The 22,735-nt window shown below is 52.7% G+C and overlaps 1 protein-coding gene across 1 annotated transcript; it reads left to right on the forward strand.

The window, feature by feature from the left end:
- The first annotated feature begins 197 nt into the window (after nt 1-197).
- IGFBP5 (insulin like growth factor binding protein 5) lies at nt 198-21,961 on the forward strand. The gene is made up of 4 exons (XM_067740648.1): nt 198-1,334; nt 15,381-15,610; nt 15,918-16,037; nt 17,235-21,961. The coding sequence occupies exons 1-4, from the start codon at nt 1,001-1,003 to the stop codon at nt 17,364-17,366; spliced, it is 816 nt and encodes a 271-aa protein (XP_067596749.1). The 5' UTR covers nt 198-1,000; the 3' UTR covers nt 17,367-21,961.
- The last annotated feature ends 774 nt before the right edge of the window (nt 21,962-22,735 follow it).

Here is a 22,735-nt window from a genome sequence, read left to right on the forward strand (position 1 = left end):
GGCCCTTTCTCCACTCCGGGAGAGGAGGGCGCTGTTCGGGCGGCGAAGGGGAGCCCCCGTGTGTCTAGAAGGCCTCTCCCCACCCCCACCCCGTGTGAGTTTGTACTCCTTGGCATCCTTGCCGGGGTTGGGTGTTGGGGAGCTCAAATTGCAGCTACAAACTGGCTGGCAGCCAGGGGCCGTCTATTTAAAAGCGCCTGCTCGACCGGAGCCCGTAGTCTCTTTGGAAACTTCTGCCGGGGAAAAAGAGCTAGGAAAGAGCTGCAAAGCGGTGTGGGTTTTTTCCTTTTTTTTTGTTTCTTTTCTTTTTTTCCTCCTTTTCATCACCCCCTTCTCCGTTTGCACCCTGCTTCGGGCTTCACGCAGAACCTGCGAATTTCGAAGAGGTGCTGGCAGAGTGGGAGAAAAGAGGTGTTAGGGGCTTGGATTTGGTCTTTTTTTTTTTTTTTTTCTCTATTTCCACATTTTCCCCCCACCCTCGCGGCTGCAGCCTCCGCCTTTTACCTGTTCCGAGGCAGCCGCGCGCCGCTGGCAGCTGAGGGTTAGAAAGGAGCCGGGTGCACTTGGAGATTTTAAACAAAAATTTTGAAGACGAATCTATTTTTCTCCCCCCGCACCCCCTCCTCCACAGCCTCCGATCTCATTATTCCGGTGGTGGTTTTGGGGTGAATAATTTTTGGCCCCCGCCCCGCAATTCTGACCAGGTCAGGCTTGGGGAGGGGTTGTTTCTCCCGCCTCCGATCCCTCTGCGTGCACCTGGCGCTGCTCTTTTTTCCCCTACCTGTTGCAAGTCCGTAATCTTTGCAACTGAGACTTGCTTGCAGGCACCCCAGCCCTCCATCGCTCCCTACATTTTGCAGTTGTCTGGCGGAGGCCACCTGCTCTACCTGCCAGAAATTTTCAAAAGAAAAATCAATTCTCCGCGCGCCCTCTTGGCCCCCTTCTCCCTTCATTCTCGCGCTCCTGCCCCGCCCCAGGTAAAGGGGGAGACTCGCAGAAGATGGTGCTCACCGCGGTCCTCCTGCTTCTGGCCGCCTGTGCGGGACCGGCCCAGGGCCTGGGCTCCTTCGTGCACTGTGAGCCCTGCGACGAGAAAGCCCTCTCCATGTGCCCCCCCAGCCCCCTGGGCTGTGAGCTGGTCAAGGAGCCGGGCTGCGGCTGCTGCATGACCTGCGCCCTGGCCGAGGGGCAGTCGTGCGGCGTCTATACTGAGCGCTGCGCCCAGGGGCTGCGCTGCCTCCCCCGGCAGGACGAGGAGAAGCCGCTGCATGCCCTGCTGCACGGCCGCGGGGTTTGCCTCAACGAAAAGAGCTACCGCGAGCAAGCCAAGATCGGTGAGCACGCTCAGTGTGCCAGGCAGCTATGCGGCGCACGGGCGGGGGACACGGCACAGGCTGGCCCGGCGCGCTCTGCCCAGCAAGTGGCTTAGAGCCTGGGTGCATCCCGGGAGGAGGGCGGGGAGGGTCCTTGCCCCTCGGGATTGGAACCCTGGCCGATCCTGCTACCCGGGTTACTGTCTAGCCGAGGCTCTCCCTGTTTTCGCTTCTTTTCCTCGCTCCTGTCCACACCTCCTCCACCCCACCCCTCCCCCCTCGACTAAACACTGACTCTAAGATCCTATTCAGTCTCCAGGTCCAAATCCCCAGGTACTGAATCTCCAGTCCGAAAATGTACACCTTACATTATTAACTCCCTCTCCACCACCCCCATCTACCCAATATGTTGTGGGGTGGGTTTGTTGGGGTTTTTTTTTTTTTTCCTGAACTTGAAAAAAATAATGTCTTTTGTTAAAATATTGCTTTAACTGGGGACCTGGAGAGAGAGAGGCGTCACCGGTCTTCTGTGGTAATTCCACCTTTGTCCTTCCCAGCCCCCTACCCACCCCCCCCACCCAGTCCCTCCTTGACGTTTCTATTCTCCTACCCCACCAGACACACACGCACACATGCACACATATCACACGCACGCACGCACCCTTGGTAGCTAATGCCTTTTGGGTGGGGACTTCGATGCCCCTCCCACGTGCACACCCATTGCTCTTGACTCGATCGGATTGACCGCGGTCAATTATACAACATACTGAAATGCAAAATACCGTTTTTCCTCCCTGGAAAGGAAAGATTACTTTAGTCAAGCTCAGAGGCGGCGGGAAGGTGGTGAGGCGGTAAGTGGGGGAGGGCGGGAGTGATGGAAAGAGATAAGAAGGAAGGGTTTGGTGTTCCAGGGCTGGTGTTTGTCCCCGAATCTAACTCCTTTTCCCGTGCCCCAGTTCAGATTTTACCTAGGAAGAAAGGTGGATACAGGGTTGGGAAGCCAGAAGAGGCATGAAATTCAGACATCACAGCTTCCCCGCCAGTGCTAATCGCCCACTCTCCCGCGTTGCCCCTCAAGCTCTCAAACCAGATCACAAGTGGGCGTGGTGTAAATGGAAGAGGGGCCCTGGAAACGCAGAATGCAAAATCAAGGGGGCGGAGACGGAAAAGCCAAGCTCCCGGAGCCTCCCCTCCGCCTCCAAGTAGCCCCGCCTCCGGGTTGCCCCGCCCCCAAAGTCTCAGTGCCAGGAGTCTCGGGTTTAAAAGGTTGACAGAGCTCTACTTTTCAATCAGAACAGTTCTGCGCCCCTTAGACTGGGTTTCCTTTTGGAAAGTTACTTGATCTTAAATTTTTAGCAAAAGTTTAATGAACTCTACACAAGAGTCTGGGTTCTGAGACGTCGTTATCGGTCCTCTCCCAAAGGGGTTCAGACTTAGCTAAATAATGTTTATTCTGTGTAGTATTTTATTACTGGGACAATGCTCTTCTTACCTCCTATCCCCTTCCATTACGAGCACCCCAACGTGAGTTTTCTTAACTGCACACTACAGACACTGTCGTGTAAGAAAGGAGTGCGTTGGCGCTTGAGAAGAGGCAGGAGACCTTTCCTGGGTTCGACCTGGATGCCCACAAACCCTGCAGGTTTTGCCTGTCGCAGGAGGCCGTCCCTCCAGCTTTGCAAGAGGTAGTCTTTCTCCAGACTGCAGCCTGCAAAAAGGGAGAGAGAGCAACGTGCAGGCCCCGGAGGCCCCAGAGGCCGGTTTGTGAAGTTATTTTTATTAAGAGCCACTTTTCAAAGGCGGTCCCCCTCGCCTTCATCTTGTGGGATGTGGATTTGGAAAAGCTTAGCACGGGGTGGGGGGTGGGGTATGAATCGGTTTCCTGGCTTGGAAGCGAGCGCTCTGGGTAACAATCCGGTCACATCGAAAGCATGCAAGCTATCGCTCAGCCGCCTTCTGGCCCCATTTTTATTTGCCCAACCGTATGGTTGGTGTGATGTGGTTGGTGTGGAAGGTGCCCGCGCGCGCAGCTGCTGGGAGAGCAAACGGGCGCATCCAACTTTCCAGTTCAACCCAACACACGCACACACACACACACACACACACGCACACACACACCGCTTTTGTCCCAAGCAAGATGCCTTTTAGACTTCTCTGCAGCCCCTTCCTCAGCCCCCACCTTCAAGGTGCCTCTGGACCAACACGGAGCAGCCTTCCTCCCCCTCCCGCATCCCCATCCCCATCCCTCTGGAAGACTCCACCCGCCTAAAGCAGGTGTCTAACCCACTGTAGTCGCTGGATGGCTGCCCTTGACCGGTGGCCGGAGTTGACGCCTTCCTCCCGGATGGATGGGATGGGAGTGGGCTCTCCTGGCTAGAGCTTTTCAGCCCGAAAACCACTGGGTGGGACCCCCAAAAGTTGGAGATGGTGCAGCGACGGTACTTAAAGAGAGCTCAACGAACAGAGAGAGGGAGGAGAGTGTCAGCTCCTTTAGGCAAAATTACTGCCCCCTGACACTCCACCACCACTCCTCCCTACCGATACCAGCAGTGCGAACTTGGATTTGCCCCAAATTTAGATACAGACATAGATGATAATATACATATGCACATATATCAAAAAATATATGGAGAGAGAGAGATTTAGGGGGGTTTTCCAACCAAAAAAAAAAGTGCATTTCTAGAATCAGAAATGGGGAGCTGAGGAGAGCGAGATGGCAGGCAGCCAAAGCTTCTGGGAGGAAGAGCGGAGGGCGGGAGGGGACTGGTGTTTTGCTAGGCGCGTTGCTGAGCAACGGGAGAGGGCGTCCGCCCGCGAGCCTGGTGCCGGGAGCGCTCCAGGCCCTGCATTTTATTCTGGCCAGTTCAGGGGCAAAGATAGATATAGAAACAGAGGGCAATGTGAGGGAGGGCTAGAGGGAGGCGGGAGACAGGAGTTATTTATTGGACCGAGCTCAATAAATATGGGCGAGCTGGGTCGAGTCAAGGAAGGACCGAGCTTTGCTCTCAGCTTTGTTTGGAGAAGGAGCCTTGCGGCTTTACTGGCGCACATACTTGCCCGGGTCTGGAAGATCTCTCTTGTGCCTGTGAGATATTAAGTTTGGGATACAGGGAGAAGTGGGTTCTGGGTTTCAGTTCTGTCATTTAGAAATAAGAGAGGAAGAACAGAAAATATGCTTCTGGGAAAGAAAGAAAAATTACCTAAATAAAAATGAATTCTGCCTTTGCTTCTTTGAGGGGTTTGGCCCTCCAGCACCCTGGCTTCCATTCTCAGCCTGGTCCAAATGCCATGTTGAAATCAAGTTCCAGAGTTAGGTTTATTGGCCAAATTTTTGTCTGGGTTGAACAAGATCACGGAAAACTGAAGGAGACAGATTCCTTTCCCACCCGTATCCCCTCCCTTTGAAACAAGTCTTTAAGAGGCTGGCTGTGCCCTGAGCCAACCAAAATGGGAGCTGGGAAGACGAGAGAGGGTGCTTTTAACTTGATTTTTCTTGCCTTCCCCCTCCCCTCCCTTCCCCCTCTTTCTGCTTTGTCAGTTCAGACTGGAAGAGCAAGCACAGTTGGCCACAGTGAGAGCTCATTTTCTTTCCACTTCTCCCCCTACCCTCCCCACCTCCACCCTGACCCCTTTCTTATCCCTCCCTCCCATCCCACCCCCTTCTCCATCCCCCAACTCCAAGGCCTTCCCCTGAGGGCTTCAGTTTTAACTTGGAGCAGCTGTGCGTTAGTCCTGGGGCTTGGATTGGATTTGAGCAGGCAGGTGGGCTTGCAGCTGCAGAGGGGGGACCAGCCTGACCTAGGAGCCAGAGGTCACCATGAGGGTCACGGCAAAGGGCATGGGAGCAGGAATCCCAGCAGAAACCCTGGTCCCCTTAATGGGGAAGGGGGGGTGGGGTAAGGGGGAAGGTGCTAACAGGAAAAGAAGGTGATTTTTGTTATCTAAAGTTTTTACTTTGTACCTGAGCAGTGTCTTTGAAACTCAGTTATTTAATGTATGGAAAATAAAATTTTGGAGAAGGGCCACTACACTCCAGGTCTATTGCCTCCAGAAATTGGAAGAACACCGTAAACAGACCAGGTACCAATGAGGTCCCACTGGAAGCAGAAGTGAAGAGGGAGGAGGCTGTTTGGTGAGGTTTTGTTTGAGATTTTGTTTTGCATTTTTACTATGGTAGGTCCAAAAGTTGCAACCCCCAGAGACCATCCTTCAAGTGTAATCTGGACATATGTTTTCCAAAAAATAAGATTTATTTCATATCTGCAGGAAGAAATAAGCAAATTAAAAAAGCCAGTTCTAAGCTTCTGGTCCCCTCTCCCCATATCCACAGAATCCCCCATTCTTGTTTCAAGCTCCAATTCTTGCCATGATATCTGTTATGATGTCTTTTTTTTTTTTTTCCTTCTTAAATATAAATCCAGAGAAGTGACTGGAAATCTCTATGAGAGGCAAAGTAGCCTTTCCTGCCTGGCCACTCAACTTAGCTAGGTCCGAGAGTCTCTCCAGGAATTGTCTGGGTGTTGGCCAAAGAATGCTACAGCTGGAAGGAACCCGCAGTGATCATGGCATCATGGCAGTCAAGGCCCTCATTTTACAGATGAGGACTCTGAGGCCCTAAGTGCAAGTCACTAGCCCAGAATTAGGCGCAGGGTTAGAGGCAGAGCCAGGGCGAGAACTCAGCCTTAGAATCGTGTTGCGCCTAGGCCTCCGTTCCGCTCTCCCTGGCTTTCTTCCTTAAGTCACTAGGTCTCTGGCCTCAGTCTGGTCTAACCTGCAATGAGGTCTTTGGCAAATATCACCCGAGGCTGTCATCCCATAGCTTTGGGGGGGGTGGGGAGGAGCTGGCGGGGGCGGGTTGTGAGGATGAAATAAGAACTCAGAACTGGGAGTGCTCCATTTGAGGGGAAGAAGTGAAGTGACCCCAAAGTGGAGAAGGCAGTACCCCTTTATTTTCAATCCCTCCCCGTTCTGTCCCTTTTTCTGCACGGTCTTGCAAGCAAGGCTGGCTTAAGCCAGTGGTTTGGGATGGGGGCAAGGAGGGTAGTGTGTTCAGTCAGGACTTCAGGTCCATGTGCCAAACCTCATTTCCTGAATGACAGGGAGCTGTCCTGATGCGGGCAGGCAGGCAGGCAGGCCCTCGCTGCTCCTTGGCTAGGCAGCAGTCCATAGTCTCTAAGGAGCCCACGGCACAGAAGTGGCCGGCTTCCCATGGCAACCAGCCTCCACCAGCACGGGCTTCCATGGAGCCGGGCAGCAAGATGATGAGATCTGAGCTCGGGTGGGGTGGGATGAGGGTGAGGGAGTGATTGGGGGATTTGCGCATCAGAAGAAAAAGAGAGAAAACCATATGCCACAAAAGTTGATAAGGAAGAGAGAGAGAAGGTCACCGGGTTTTTGAACGTAGTCAGGTATGTGGGAGCTCTTTCAGAAAGAGAGGAGAGGAAACCCTCCAGATTACAGCTGGGGGCCTCACGTTGATCTGAGGAATTGCTGAGAGCCATCCTCATACATCCTGGTTGCTGGTGCAGCTCCTCCTTTGGGGGTTTCTTAAGAAGGAGGCAGATAAGGCTGTCTTCCCAATAGGTTAGACCAGCTGTCCCCAACCTTTTTGGCACCAGGGACCGGTTTCATGGAAGACAATTTTTCTACGGACCGGAAGCAGGGGCGAGGGGGAATGGTCCAGGCGGTAATGCCAGTGATGGGGAGCGGCAGGTGAAGCTCTGCTTTCTCCCTGCTCACGTGCTGCTGTGCGACCCGGTTCCTAACAGGCCACGGACCAATATCGGTCTGCAGCCTGGGGGCTGGGGACCCCTGGCTTAGACCGCCAGGTGAGCCCTGGGGGGTGTTTTAAAGTAAATAGGTTATCTTATTTTTGATCCCTCACTTAAACCATCAGAGATCAGCCCTTCTCTTACCAAATCCTGAAGCAAAGCCCAGATTGAATTTGCACTCAGAACCTAGCCTCATATGACCTCTGCTGGTTTGCAGAGATGTTTTACATGGGCCCCTATTATCCTGAACTGGGTAGATTGTACCATTACAGCCGTACTGGGGAGCTGCTCCCCAGTCTCCCTGTCAACTCAGTGAAGATGGCTCTCCTTCCACACCCTTTAGAACAGCACTGTCCGACTGACATATAATACAAGCCACATACATATGTAATTTCAAACTTTCTAAGAGTCCCTTTTTTAAAAAAAAAAAAAAGGTAAAAAGAAACAGGTGGAATTAATTTTAACTGTATGTTTTAACTCAACATACCCAAAATATTATAATTTCCATATATACTCAAAATAAGCAATTATAATGAGATATTTTACATTCTTTCATGTTAAGTCTTTGAAATCTGAAGTGTATTTTACATTTACAGCACATCTCAATTCAAACACCAAATTTTCATTGGAAATACTTGATCTGTATTTTTAGTTTTCATAAGATTTACAGTTGGAAAAGTAGATTCGTATACCTGAGTTGCCCTAAATATACTCAAAAGTTTTCCAATAACCAAGGATATTTTTTTAATTTAAATGAAATAAATCTTAAAATTCAGTCCCACTAGCCACATTTCAAGTGCCAAAAGCCACATATACCTAGTGGCCACCGAACTGGACAGGGCAGAGGCCACCAGCAAGCCCCTCCCATACCTGAGAAGGGAAATACTGTCTCTACTCTCCTCCTGCCCCAAAGAAGTCAAAAAGGAAAAGAGTCTGAGCTTTAATTGCCAAACAGGACAGACTCCCTTGTTTGACCCCTAGCAAGTCTCTCTTCTTAGGGGAACCAGGGTTGGGAGGGGAAAAAAGAAAAAAGTGTTCAAACCATCCGCTCCCTGCCGCCCCCTTCTGGTCATACAGGACTTTTCAGGGAATTTGGCTACTTAATTGTGCTGTTCTGAATGGGCGGTGATGAGTCACCAGTGAGAGTGTGGCCAGGTCAGAGAAATGGTCCCTCACTTCCTGCCTCTCCTCATCTCCCCTTCCCCCATTCAAGGCTGCCCCCCACCTCACCCCTCCATTACCTTCTGGTTTGGGGTGTATATAGGAAAGAGATAGAGACGTTTCTACTGAGCATGTGCCTTCCGCAAGTCTAGAGAGATACTGGATGGCTGGATACACTCATCTTGGGAGTTGCGCATAAGTGTGTGTCTCTTATGGGTAAATTTATCACCAGCTGCCGCCCAGGGATCAAGAAACGTGTGCCAGAGTCATGGCCCTGAATCCTAGTTTGTCCCCAGGGAGAAAAAATAAGGAGGATCCTTCCTTTACAGTGGAGGATGTGCGAGTGGGACCCCAGCCTTTCATTCTGGGGAAGTGTCGCCAACTTGACACCTGCCGTATCTACACTGCGGAAAGGTGGTGGGTCACCTTTTCTCTCTCCATCTTTAGGTAAAAAGACCTAGTGCCTTAATGCAGCATGAAGGAATGGGATTAGACAAAGGACAGACTCCCAGGCTGAGTTCTCTAAGTGGGAAGCAGTCCTCAGAAGCTCTTGGGCAAAGCCCCTCTCACCTGAGGTTGGCAATCAGTCTCCCCAGAGATGAAGGTAGAGCCATCACTTCCCAGCAGACCTTTCTTCAGTCCAAGGCACCTGAGATCTTGTGATCTACAAGTAGGCACCTGTCAGCCACATATCACAGCAACCAGATTTTTAGTTGATGATGGGAACAAGGGAGGTGGGAGGCAACAGAGACCTACCAAGGCAGAGACCTACGCTGAGAGTTCATTAGCACGTAGCAGCTCATAGAATCCTCACAACCCTATGGAGAAGTGGCTGTTGTCATCCTCCCCATAACTCAGATGAGAAAACTAAGGCAAGGAGAGGAGAGGAAGCAACTAAGAGAGGTCAAAGTACACCTGCACCAGGATTTATTGAACCACAGTTAGCAGCCCCATCTTCCTCCCAAGAAGGATGACTGAAGGTCAAGGGCTGGTAGTCTGGCTCCTGACTCTGTTTCTTTGCTTTGCTCTATGGTGTCTTTATTTCTGTGCTCAGGATAGAGATGTCACATACCCACGTTGGTTTTCCTGGCCTGAAATGGCGGGGGGCTGTAAAGGAGCTCAGGGGGCTAAGCCTGTTGCTCTCTCTGTCCAGTCACTAACTCTCTGAATCTGCTCCCCGCCTCTGCCATGTACCCCAGGTCAGCAAGGCTCCCCTCCAGTGTCTTTTTGCAACTCCTCCCTTCTTGCAACGGGTTCCTTAGGGTAACAGTCGTTTGGGTTTCTTTTCCTCTTGGGAAGTCAGTGTTCCTTCCCTTCTCAGCCCATAATTCAGGTGAAGAAGAGCCCAGAACGTGCATGTCTGTTACTAACCACAGAGGAAAAGAAAACAGAGTCTTCCAAGAGAGACTGGGGCAAGGTAGGCTCTGGTCAGTGATGTTACGGGTAGGAGCAGGGACGGGGCAGCTCCCCTGGAAGGCTCTGCAGCCCTCTCTACTGCCCCGTCCCCTTTTTCTTTATGCAAAGGCACACACAGTGTAATTGAGTCTCTTGGCATCTGCAGCTGGGAAATGGTCAAACTTCAGGAGACTGAGACACGTCTCACATCTTTTTAAACAGTGAGCAGCTGATCCAGCATTTTCGCAGAAGCCTTACGTGTAGCAAAGAGCAGGAGACTGCAGGTTGGCTAGGAAACAAGGCCAAGTGGAGAGGAGGCACGGAGAATCCAGCCATACCCAGGCATGGATCAGTGCCCTCGGATGAGCTGCCCAGGGGAGTTTTCGGCAGTGATGGAAGTGTCGTCGATCTGCGCTGTCCAACACAGTAGCCACTGGCCACATGTGGCTGTTGAGCAGCAGAAATGTGGTTGGAGCAACTGAGAAGCTGAGTTTGTGATCTGACTTAATATTTATTCATTCCAACTGTATTGGACAGCACAGTCTTAGATCAAAGAAGCCCAGTAAATCCAGGGGACCCTACTTCTTCCCGCTCCTGTGAGGCTCACCTCCCTGCCACCTTGTTCCCTCTGCAGCAGCTCCTGTGTTTAAAGGCAGGTGCATGGGTGACATGACCCCTCAGGGTATCCACTGAGCTCTAACATGCCGCAGCTGGCATTACAGAATTGCTCCTAGACCTCCTGCGCTGTCTCGTGAGCAGATTCACGCATCTCTCCATTTAAAGATTATTGAAGACCATAGGCTGGAGAGACCAAGATAAATGACAAAGTTCTCCCCTTAAGAAGCTTACTGTTTGAATTCCACAGAGGGAGCTAGAATGAGAGGCAGTGGAAACCCAGCTCCCCTTTTCATTCCTTGTAGAGAGATTCTGGGTGAACCCCTCTTGTCTTCTGGCTAGGAAAAGAGACTACTCCCAGGTCCAAGTGGCCTGGCAAAGCCCCACATCCTTCCTGAGCTGCGCGTTCCAAGTACACCTCAGCTTCTTCAATTTCCGTAGGCGAAGTCACAATATCTGGTCCACCCATTTTCTCTAAGTTTGATTATGAGGTCAAGATAGTGTGGGAAACAAACACCAGGCTGGGCCCAGGCTGTTAATGGTGCCAAGGTAGGACTCACAGCCCTAGGGTGGAAGGTTCGATTGCAGGAAGCAGAAGGTCCCCAACTGGACCCGCCCCATCGCTGGGCTCGGGGAGCAGGTGGGATGAGAAGGCTTCCTAAGAGCAAGTACCTGGTCCTGCTGCTAAAGCACCCCGCGCCTGCCTGTGGGAGAACTACAGTGAGAGGGCGGGTTGGAGACCGTGGTGGGGCTTGGGGAGGGAGCATGCATTGGCACTTGTGCTGTGAGGAGCAGTGCCCGCCCTGGGATGCCTCTGGGTCCACACTGGCTGGGCCTGCACCCAGACACACTCAAGGTTCACTGGGGGAATTCCCTGGCGGTCCAGTGGTTAAGACTCAGCACTTTCACTGCCGGGGCCCTGGTTCAATCCCTGGTTGGGGAACTAAGATCCCACAAGCTTCATGGCGTGGCCAAAAAAAAAAAGGTTCACTGGGACATGAGGATGGCACAGTCCTCAGGCAGGTTTTCGTGTTGCCCTGGGGAGTGGATGTTGCTGCATCAGTGTGAATGCACAGCGCCTTATGAAGGAAGGAGAAACTGAGTGCCCACCCTAACACTGCAGGGGCTGGGAGCATCAGAGAGCCCGGGTGGCAGGACTGGGGGCAGAACAGAGCAGAGAATCACATAGTTATCCAAAGGTAAATATCGGGACAATATGAGAGCCCTTGCTTCCTTAGTTGTTGGATAGATCATGGAGTTAAAGGGCCCTGCCTCAACAGCTTCCCAGAGGAGGGAACAATAGTGAACATTCCCTTGCCCACTCTCTGCAGAATCCTTTCAAAATAACATCTAGAGATAGGAAGGGAGGTTTCCCTTCTTTCCCTGACCGTGTTTCAGGTGCAGATTAAAGAAACAGCAGGGGGTTACACACTGATAGCATTGCCCCCGCCCCACACCTGCCTTCTCCACCCTGACCCCCCGTGGGTCCTTCCCAGTCCGTGCATGTCCATCTCCCTGACTCTTTCCATGCATGCCGCAGACACACAAAGAGGGGAGGATTGGGGTGGTTGTCAGAGAAGTAGGGGAGGGAGGCACACAAATTCCAGATTTTAAAATTGTTTACAGTCCCTACAAGGAAGCGCCACGGACGTGTTCTGCGGCCATCGGTCTCCTCCGCCACCTACTGGCCGTATGGAGGTATTGACATGCTGGTCGACTGGGTTCCAGAACCTACTGCATTGCTAAGTTCCCTAGATTGCTATTCACGTGCAGGGCAACTTCACCAGGAAGTCCTCCCTTATATCCCACCTAAATCCCTTCTGCAACCTTGCTCCATTTTCTTTGGATGAAACAGCTCAGGAGCTGCCAGTCTACTTGTGCCTTCTTGTTTTATCTAAAACTTAAACCCTTCCAAAATTGCAAGCCTATTTATGACTCAGCTACAAAGCAGCTGAGTAGGGCTAGTTGGCTCCGGCATCCCAGCTCCAGTCTTACTTTCCAGCCCTTTAATCTTCATGGCTCTGCCCTGGCTCCGCTCCAAGTTTCCACTGTCTCTCTGGAGCCTACAGGTGACCACAAGACCCTGATTAGTATCTTTGATACTCGACTCTCCCGCTGCCTAAGTAATAGGTCCCATGGGGTTAAGTGGCACCGAAACCCGGGAGGCACATCAAAACTTTAAGTCTGCCCTTCAGAAACAGCCAAAGAGACTGCAAACTGGGGAGGGTATGCCCTCAGGAACCCGGCCTTGGTGAGGCCAGGGGAAGGACAGAGGGTTTGCAAAAGTACTTTGAGTTCTTTAAAGAAGGCACTTTGTTCTCCAGTATCATCCTTGCTTAGTCTCAAAGCTAACACTTTTGGACATAAGACCAAGAGAGGTCAAAGTAAATTGCCCCAAAGTTTCTTGAACCATTGTTAACAGCCCTATTCTCCTCCCAGGGAGGGTGAGTCAAGGTTAAGGGCAGCCACAGCACTTCTCAAAGATCCTAAAATATGAAGAGTCTTGAGAAGGGCTGCTGACGCTGGGGGAGGGTGGGCATTAGCCAATGTACTTCCACGACCACCAAAGCCAGAGAGAGAAGCTCCGTGAGAGAAGGTGAAACAGCATCTGGAGAATCACACCTTCTGACCAAAGGGACAGGGGGCCCCCAAAACAGGTGACCAGAAGAAGGTGGGTGGCACTCCCACCCCAGATATCTTTAAGAGCCAGAAATAGTACCGCTGGGATGGGTGTGTGTACTTGTGGACACAGGGATGGACTATTGGAGGGATTCGGGGAGCTGGAACAGCCAGCCACTGGGAGTAAGCAGCCCCGGGGACCTCTCCCGGTGAAGAGCCCAGATCCACAGGTGCCCCTGAGGACAGTCTGCTTTCCCTCTGGGCCAGGCCAGAGCAGCCCCCAAAGGAGATGCTCATCCTTCCTCCATGTGTCCCACACCCAGCCCTCTCGCCCTCCTCCCCTCCCTTCACCTGGTTACAATCTTGATTGGGGAAGGCATGTGGCCATGCACACCCAGAATGCTCCCAGCCTTTCAATGGCAACCATCTCTTGCCCTCTCCCCTCCCCCACTGCTCAAGCGAGGGTCAGAGCGCTTGGGGATGCCCAGAGAGTCTGAGTGAAGTGTCAAGTCACTCAGTAAGATGTGACTAGGCAATGGTTCGCTTTTCCTCTCCTCACCCCCTCCCTCAAGACCTGGGCCTCAGGTTTGGGCCTGAATTACTAGATAACAGAGCCCTAATCTTTCACTTTGCGCAGAGTCCCCCACATCAGCTTGCTCCACCCTGCATCCCACCCCCATCCTAGCTAATCCCACAACCAGGAAAAGTTGGTTTACGCCAAAAACATCACTCTGTTAGCTAATCTCCGGAAGGCTCCATTCCACCTGCCAGGTGCATCACCTTGTTGATTTATCATCCCGGTGGGTTTTGATAGAGTCAGAGCACAGGGCAGGACATGGTGGGAAGAGGGAGTGAAAGGCCGGAAGGGGACAGGGATCCTGGTACTGAATTTTGTTCAGGGAGAGCCTGCCCACTGCTTTGTCATTTGCTTTCTCACACCTTCTTCTCCAGAAACTACTTCCCTTCCTCTCCTGTGGATAAATACCCAAATCAGCCGCCACCCAGGACACTGCGAACCTCTGGAGGCTTCTTTAGGGTGGGGTACTTCCCTGCCCGGGACTTAAGGACTGGATTACCTATTTGATTAAATCTGACAAATCCCGAGCCAAGAGACAAACAGGTGCTTGGGTGCTTCCTGCCACCTGCCATCCTGACCAGGTTAGGCCAGGCCTCCACATACCTCGCCTAACACACACCTGGAACTTCCCCTGGGCTGAAATCTCCTGCCCCGGGCACACCAAACAGTGTCCTCTCACAGAACTGCTCCCTCCCTGCACCTCTCCTCGACACCACCTCCTCAGATTCCTCTCCTTCCATTTCCCAACCCATGCCTTGCCATCTCAGCTCCTGGGCAGCCCGGTGAGAGCAGCGAGGGTGGACAACCGGATTCTTCTTCAGTCTATTTGAGTTATTCAGGGTCACCCCCAAAGCCCTATTTTCTTTTTCTAGAATTTGAAAAGAAAAGAGGGCAGTGAAGACAGGGTTCCCTGCCCGCACCCCCCCTGCCCTACACCTGCTCTCACCCTGGGCATCCTGCCCACCTGGGAAGAGCAATCGAAGACCTCCCGCCCTGGGTCTGCCTAGGCTGGTGAGATCAGGGCGCTGAGAGGAGGGACCCAGAGAAGGGCGCCTGTGAGATGAGAATTTCATGGAAATCTGTGAACCAAGAAAAGGCCGGAGGCTGGAATGAACAGATCGACAAATAAATGAACAAAGTCCTAGTTCTTTAAAGGTCATAAGTCAGCTAAATATAGACTGTCACCAAGTCACTGCTATATATAACCACTCCACCCGCAGCCAGCAGTCTGCCTCTCTTGGCCTGGAGCTGAGTTATGTCCCAGCCTCCCAGGGCACAGAGCACAGAGCCAGCTCTGAGAAGGAAGCAAGGCCCCGGGCTTCCACGTCACCCCCAGCCGCCGGCACTGATCCCCTCCAGACCCCACATTTCTGGCTTTCCCGGCTCCCCTCTTCCTGTTCTGCCTGATGGTCCCACCCCCCTGCCCATCCAGACACCCCAGGACCCTCCTGCCCTTGGTTTCCCGGCTCCAGATATATCTCAACTCCAGCAGTTCCGAAAACACCAAAAGGATGGACTTGGCCTCTTGGCCACGTCCTGGTCGTCGCCTACTTCCCCCGACAGCCTAGGTCTCCAGAATGTGTTCTTACATCACAGCCCCGCCTCCGGCCACCACCCCATCTACTTAGCCAGCCCCCCAACAAGCAAGACCCTTCCCACAGCCCTCGCCCTCCCCGTCCCCAGAATATCCTCTCCCTCCTGTCCAACGTCCCCTCCTGTATCAGCCTGACTTTTCCAACACTCTCCTACCCCATGAAGTCGCCCCGGATTTCCCACCACTTACACGAGTGTCGACTCGTGCCCTGGTTCTCAGTTCCCTGCTCTCCCCAGTTTGGACGAGTCCAGGAGGGCAGAGAGCCCGTGCCCTCACCCCAATCCTTCGAGCCTCGGTCTCTGCACGGCTGGGCCTCAGCCCCCTTCTCCCTGCAGAAAGAGACTCCCGCGAGCACGAGGAACCGACCACCTCCGAGATGGCGGAGGAGACCTACTCGCCCAAGATTTTCCGACCCAAGCACACCCGCATCTCCGAGCTGAAGGCCGAGGCCGTGAAGAAGGACCGCAGAAAGAAGCTGACCCAGTCCAAGTTCGTGGGGGGAGCTGAGAACACCGCCCACCCCCGGGTCATCTCTGCACCTGAGATGAGACAGGAGTCTGAGCAGGTGAGTCTCAAGGATTCTCTCCCCATGCCCCTCTGCATCCACACCCCGCAGCCTCCGCCATCTCCCCAGCTTTCCACCTTAGCCTGCGTCTAAATGAGCGTGCGTGCCAGCACTTTATACGCCCAGGGGGCGCGGCAGGCGAGGCGGAGGGAGACCTTGGGTGGCAGGTATTGGGGACGGAAGGCGGTGACTCTCCATACAGACCCTTTACCACGCCCCCCCCCCCATACCCCAGCCATGCTTTCTGCACGTCCTGGTGGTTCCCGCGGGTCCTGGCACGCCTCTCACCTCTCCTGTCCGCACACAGGGTCCCTGCCGCAGGCACATGGAGGCTTCCCTTCAGGAGCTCAAAGCCAGCCCGCGCATGGTGCCCCGCGCCGTGTACCTGCCCAACTGTGACCGCAAAGGATTCTACAAGAGAAAGCAGGTACGCCCCGTGCCAAGCCCCAAGTTCAGGGCACTTGCCAGAAACCTCCACCTCTAAATGCCTGGATTTCTGTCATTAACAACACTTTGTCCCAAACCTCCAAAATCCTTGCCCCCGTCACAGTCGTGATTGTCCCCATTCCCTCCTACACTATAATCTGCTGACGTTTTAATGATTCACCTTACATACATGAATTCATCTATAAAGGAAACTTTCTATCACCGCGTCACGTCACACGTTGGATGTGATATTTTCTGATAGGCACACATAAATATATACATATACATGACTCTAAAACGTGTTTTAACCACATACCACTTGAAATCATTTAGTGTCCCATTCACAGCCAGGCTACCCTTTGGGCAACGGCTGATGAAGCAGTCATCTGAGCCCGTTAAGGAGTACACATTACCTTAGGGTAGTGATCTCAGACTTCCTAGGGCATCAGTATCACCCCGAGGTCTTGTTAAAACACTGATTGCTGGTCCCACCCCAGAGTTTCTGATGGTAGGTCTCGGGCAGACTCTGAGAATTCGCATTTCTAACAAATGCCCTCCCAGATGACTCTGATGAGGGCATCCCTCCTCTAGGTTAGGAGTCAAGAACCAGACAGCGTTGCGTGAGTGCTTGGCTCTCCTGTTTACTAGCTGTGTCCTCTTACCCCAGTTAGTCAATGTCTCTGCCTCCAGTTTCTCATGTAAGATGGAGAATAATTTTACCTATTATTCTCACATGATTATGAGGAATAATGGACTAATCTTTATAAAGTACTTAGAACAGTACCTACAATATAGTAAGTGTTAGGCGGTGCCTTGTAGGTGATACAGCTATACAAGTGATGCCTCCTATTACTACTATTATTTAACAATTTAATTTATCATCATTTTCATCATCATGATCATGATCAGGTTATATCATTCTCTGGAAAATACCAAGTTGGAGGACCCTGAATGGGTGACATGAAACAAAGTCGTAGGAGCTAGCCTAGGGAAGACTGCCTAAATCAGCACTTCCCCCCCGCCCCCCCCCCCACCGTCCGCCCATGCAGTGTGGACATCAGAACCCCCAGGGTTGGGTACAGCTCCCTCAACTCTCCGGGGGTGAGGATCTGTCTTGAGGAAGGGAGGTTGAAGGGCCAGGCAGGAGCAGAGCCTCGGGGTACAGCCATCCTCACTGCCTGTCACTCTCCCACCCCAGTGCAAGCCTTCCCGTGGCCGCAAACGTGGCATCTGCTGGTGCGTGGACAAGTACGGGATGAAGCTGCCAGGCATGGAATATGTGGACGGGGACTTTCAGTGCCACACCTTCGACAGCAGCAATGTTGAGTGACGCGTCCCCTCCCCATCTTTCCCTCACCCCATCCCACCCCCCCAGCCCCGACTCCAGCCAGTGCCTCCCTCCACCCCAGGACGCCACTCATTTCATCTCATTTAAGGGAAGAAAATACATATATCTATCTATTTGAAGAAACTGAGGACCTCGGAATCTCTGGCAAGGTCTCAACTTTGAAAACGGCAACAATGGAGATGCACAAAGCTAAGGAGACACCCCCCCCCTTTAAAAAAGTTTTTCTTTTTGAGGCAAGTTGAATGAACAGGGAGGGCAAGAGAGGAAGAACAAGAGAAAGAAAAGGGAGGGAGGCAGATGTGTGTGAGAGAGGGGAGGACGAGTAGTCACGAGAAGGAAGAGCAGAGCGTGGGCCGGAAGCAGCCGCCTTTACGTCCAGCCCCGGCCCGAGGTGGGGAGACGCTTGGGCAGGAGCGGGTGCAGCCCCAGGTGTGGCCTTCGATGACACCCTTGGAATTTGCCCAGTTTGGATGGGTCACAGGGGGAGAAAGGAAAAGACAACAGGCGTCAGTGCCTCTCCTGGATCAATCTCCGCCTGCAGCCAGCAGCTTGCACGGCTCGACGGGTCCTTCCTCTCCTCCCACCCCGACACTGTTCTCTCTCCCTCAAATTTACAAAACCTAAAATGCATTCCATTCCTCTCAACACACAGCAAATTCATAACTGAGCGATATTAGATAGGCAGGTGTCCCTAAGTGGCTCCATGAATATGAAGTATGTGCGCATATTTCCCTCCCCCTGCAGACTCTGAGAAATCAATCCACGCCCCCAATAGTGGGAAGATGGGTTCTTCCAGGGCGGCTAAAACTCTGCGCTGAGCGAAGCCTGTAGTCTCAGCCCTTCATTGCATCCAGTTCGCAGCTAGCACAGCCTTTGTGGGGGAGGGTAGGCTGGAAAACAAAACGTGGGCTTGTATTTATCTAGAAGGCTCCATATAGTACTATATGGGCAGACAAATCTATTTTCTTGATTTTTTTCTTTCTTCCTTCCTTTCTGTCAAAGGTTTGCATTAACTTTTCCAAGTAGTTCCTCTGGGGGCATTGAAGAGCGTCCTTATTCTGGGAAAACCAAGAAAACCCATCTTCTTGTAATACAACCCATAATGCCTGCCTCCCATGAGCAGTGGCAAACTCAACCCTTTGTGGGACACAGTGTTGGATTTTTTTCGTGATTTCCCATGTGTGTGTGTTCATGTACCACCAAGCCAGGTGGATGAGCACACCCCGCGGTGCACCCACCGAGCTCCCCAGGACATCCCATTCACCTTTAGGCCCTTGGGAAGTCACTGTCTCTGGACTCCCACACCCAGTGAACCCGATAGGTCCAAGTTCGACCCCCTGGTCCTGCCCAGCCTTTTTGTTTCATCTGGACAGAGCCTGCCTCTGGAAAGCCTCTTTCAGCCTTCACGCTGGCAGAGCAGGAGAGAGACTGAAATGAGAGACGGCAAAGAGGGAGATGGAGGTGAAAGGTTTAAATATGGGGAAACAGTAAAAGTGATTGTTCAGGCCAGAGTAGTTGAAGCGAGGGGCAGAGAGCTGGAGAGACAGGGGGCTGACTGTCCCGCTCTAGCTTTGGAGCGAAGCGACAGAAAAGAGAACAAAGCCAAGAGACACTTCCCTGGGTCCCCACCTGATAATGCCTCTGGAATTTAAGGGGAAGGAGAGAGGAAGTTGGGGGAACAGGTTGTAAGAGAGAAATGTGCTTAATCCAGGCCTTGGATCCAGGGAAGGTGGGTAACTTTCGATGGGTTCTAGACTGTAGTGGCTGGACAGAAACAGGATCAGTAGAGACCAGCCATAGTTTGGAAGGGACAAGCCTATGTGCTCACCTGCCCACCTTCACCCTGCAATAAGGGACTGAGGCCAGAGAGGGTTTCAAGCTCTTCATCCACTCCGGCCAGTTCTGGCTTCCGTCCTGGGGTGGAGGATGGCGGAAAAGCCCAGGACAAGCGGGGAATGTGTGTTTTGGGGGTGCTGTCATTTGACAGCCAGACTTTGAACCAAGAAAAATCCCATCCTCCACGGACTCCCCCCAACAAGTGGGCAGCCCTGGGGCTGCCCTCTGAGGATGGAGATCGCCGGCCAGGAGAAGGGTCTTGGACATGGCGAAGGAGACCCTTTCTCGCTGTGAACGCAGCTTTCTCCACTCTTTCCTGATGACACGACGCCGTGGAGACCACACCAGCATCTAACTTGGGGACGGTGAAGAGGGATAGCTAAGGAGCAAACACACTCCAGCTAGTGGAAAGCCTGCAGCTCTGGAACTTGGGGGGATGTCTCCTGCTTCCCTGGCCAGGACGGTTGGCTGGGATGGAAGAGGCAGTCGATCTTCGCAGGACAAAGGGCCTGAGGGGTTTGGCAGTCGTGAGGACTTCCCTGACCTGCTGTGTCACCGTGCCCCAGCTCTCTGCGCAACTGTCCCCAAGCCCCCGATTCACCTTTCAATGTCTTAGGCCAGTATCGTCAGCCTTTCCCACTTCACTGTTCTCTCCGCCCGTTCTTTCTTTGCATCTTGATCAGTCGTCTACCTGGGATCTACCGAGTGGATACTGGGGGGTCATTCCCCCTAAGAAAAGACTGAACCAGGGATTTGCAGAGCTCTCCCCACCCCCTGAGGCCTGGACCTGGTTCCTGGTTACTGAGAGGGGCTGTCTTTTCCTCCCGCTGTTTACTGGACTTTGAAGGGGCCTGTGCTCCTTCCATGGGCTCTTTGCCGTCAGCCGTAAGGTGGGGGATTGGGACCTGCTTTAACGCCACCCGTCTCTTCAGGCCTCCAAAGCTCACACTGACTAACCCAAACCTGTGAGTCTCTCTCTCGTGCTTGCAGGGAGGACGGGGCGGGGGGAGGACTCTGGTCAGCTGGCCACTCCCTAGAGGATGCTGGACCTTCAGACAGAGGGAGGTCTGGCCTGAGCCCAGAGTGGGAGCCCATGGGGAGGCAGACATTGAGGAAGGTGAGCCCTCCCCTGGGCGAGGTGGCGGGAAGGCAGGTGTGGTGAGCTCCAGCTGTGAAGTCCCGGAGCAGGGACCTTCTTGACCCCAGGCTGCCTGTTGGCCGCTGTCTGCTCACCCAGAGGCCTTAGGCTCTGGGTTTTCTGTGGCCTCAAGTCTAAACGTTGGCCCACTGCGCCAACAGGAGGTCTCTCCCCATCCCCCTTTGACTCATGCCTCGCTCTGGCAGTGAAGACCTGTGTCCGCCTCTACTGCCAGGTCACTTAGGGAGGCCTAGCCAGGACTGATTCCCCCTGCCCCTAGAGCTGCCCCACGCACAGGGGCAAAGCAGGGCATCTGGGACGGAAGAGACTCGAAAGTTTCTCGGACAGCCAGGCCTGGACAGACAGGCCTGGAGACATTTAGCCCCCACACGGGGGGGAGGATGGGAGGCCCTGTGTGGTCCCATCCCTTGTCCCCTCGCCCATTTCCCTATCACCACCTCTGTGGTCTCCATGGTAACCCAGCAGGGCCAACCTCCTCCGGGGAGGCGGGCCTGGACCACCACTCTCCCACTGCCCAGCTCGTCAGCAGCCACAGGGCTACCAAGCAACTGCCCAGCCCCCCTCCAACTGGGGCTGTGCCCCCCCCTCCATCCACTTAGCCCCCAAGAGGGATCCAGCTCAGATGACAATTGCAGAGAGGAGTGGGCCAAGGAGAAGCAACCCTCTGGTCTCGGAGAGGACAGATTTGGCTTCCAAGAGAAAGGAGGCTCTATTTTGAGAGGTAGTGGGCCAAGGGAACAGAGGTTACCGGCCAGCAACCTGGGCGTTGTACTGTCTTTATTTTTAAAACCACTAAAGTGCAAGACTTATTTTGCACTATTCTCCACTTTTTTTTTTCTCATAGGCTTTTGGTGTCTTTTTATAAACATACTTTCTTGGTTTTCTAATGGAATATATAGTTCAGCCATTTCCACAGACTCTGGCCTCCTCTCTTTAACTTTTTTTGGATGGGAGAAAGGGGAGGTGAGGGGGGTCAGCCGCCCTGCACCCGTTCACCCCGCCTCTCTGGTCCTCGGCCACCAGCCTGAGTCCCGGACCGTCCACCACCAGCATCACACAGTAGCCCACACGGATAGACAGTTGTCAGACAAGATTCCTTCAGATTCCGAGTTGCCTACCGGTTTGTTTGTTTTTTAGACAGCAATAACCACAGCACATATTACTGTAGTTCTTTATAATTTGACATACATACATACCATAGCGCTATTCTCTCCTCTTTTTTTGTTTTCAACTTTTTTTTGTTAATAAATGCTCATAATCTTTACTGGTGAAAAGGATGAAAAAAAACAAAAAACCAACAAACAAAACCTGTTTGTGGAAAAAAAAAAGAAAAAGAAAAAGCGGGGGGAAAAAAATCACCTGAATGTGGAAGAGCTCGCCTCCTGTTTAGTGTTTTGTACGTAAGGAAATAAAAAACGAGAAAAACAAAAAAAACAAAACAAAAAACCTGAGGATCTCACGTTTTATTAAAAAAGTGAAGATTGCTGTATACTATTTATTCAACTTATAATTTATGTTACTCCTTGATCTTTGTCTTTTGTCATGACAAAGCATTTATTTAATAAAGTTACGCATTCAGTTAGCCTGCGTCACCTTCCTCCGAGGGTCCAGGGAAGGTAGGCGAAGGGAGAGAGAGGACAGAGGGAAGGAGAGAGGACCAGGTGGAGGCAAAACCAGGGCCTGCTCCCTCCAGAGGGGCCCCCAGACCCAAACCCAGGTGCCCCCTTTTCCATCTCTCGGAAACCCTTTCAGTGAGTTCCCTACACAAGGCGCTTAGGCGGGAGGGTGGTCCTGCAGTTCAGCAGCGTTAGCACTAGGACTGTTATCATTTTTACCATCTAATCTCAGCTCCCGCTGCTAAAGAAAGCGATCTTAATCAACTCCTAAGCAAATGATGGGTCTCTTCTCCTCAGAGAGGACTTTAAGGAAGGCAATGCTAGAATGTTCCTCTCAAGCTCTCAACTCCTGGGAACCTCTGGCAGAGGTGAATCCTACCTCCTGCTCTTGCCCAGCACCCCGTTGCCATTTCCACCCGCTGAAGAGGAAAGTTATGAAATGGCTAGTAACTCTGATTTCAACCCTCCAGCGGCGTAAGGACCACAATTCCTACACTGTTCTGCCATCCGCCCTTCCTTCCTCCGGCCGCTTCTCCTCATCTCCATGTCCCCTCTTTACCTGCGAGCCCACAGCAGGGCACTGCCCTTCATGCACCCCCCTGACTACCTCCAACAAGGGCCTCCATCCATGGGCACAGCAAGGGGACAGAGTTGGGGGCATCTCCACTCTGCCCGACCCGGACACCCCCCCCCCCCGGTGCCCTGCCCCGTCCGAGTCACATGGCAAAGCAGAGACATTG

Source organism: Pseudorca crassidens, chromosome 6, assembly GCF_039906515.1.
Source record: "Pseudorca crassidens isolate mPseCra1 chromosome 6, mPseCra1.hap1, whole genome shotgun sequence".
Taxonomy (NCBI): domain Eukaryota; kingdom Metazoa; phylum Chordata; class Mammalia; order Artiodactyla; family Delphinidae; genus Pseudorca; species Pseudorca crassidens.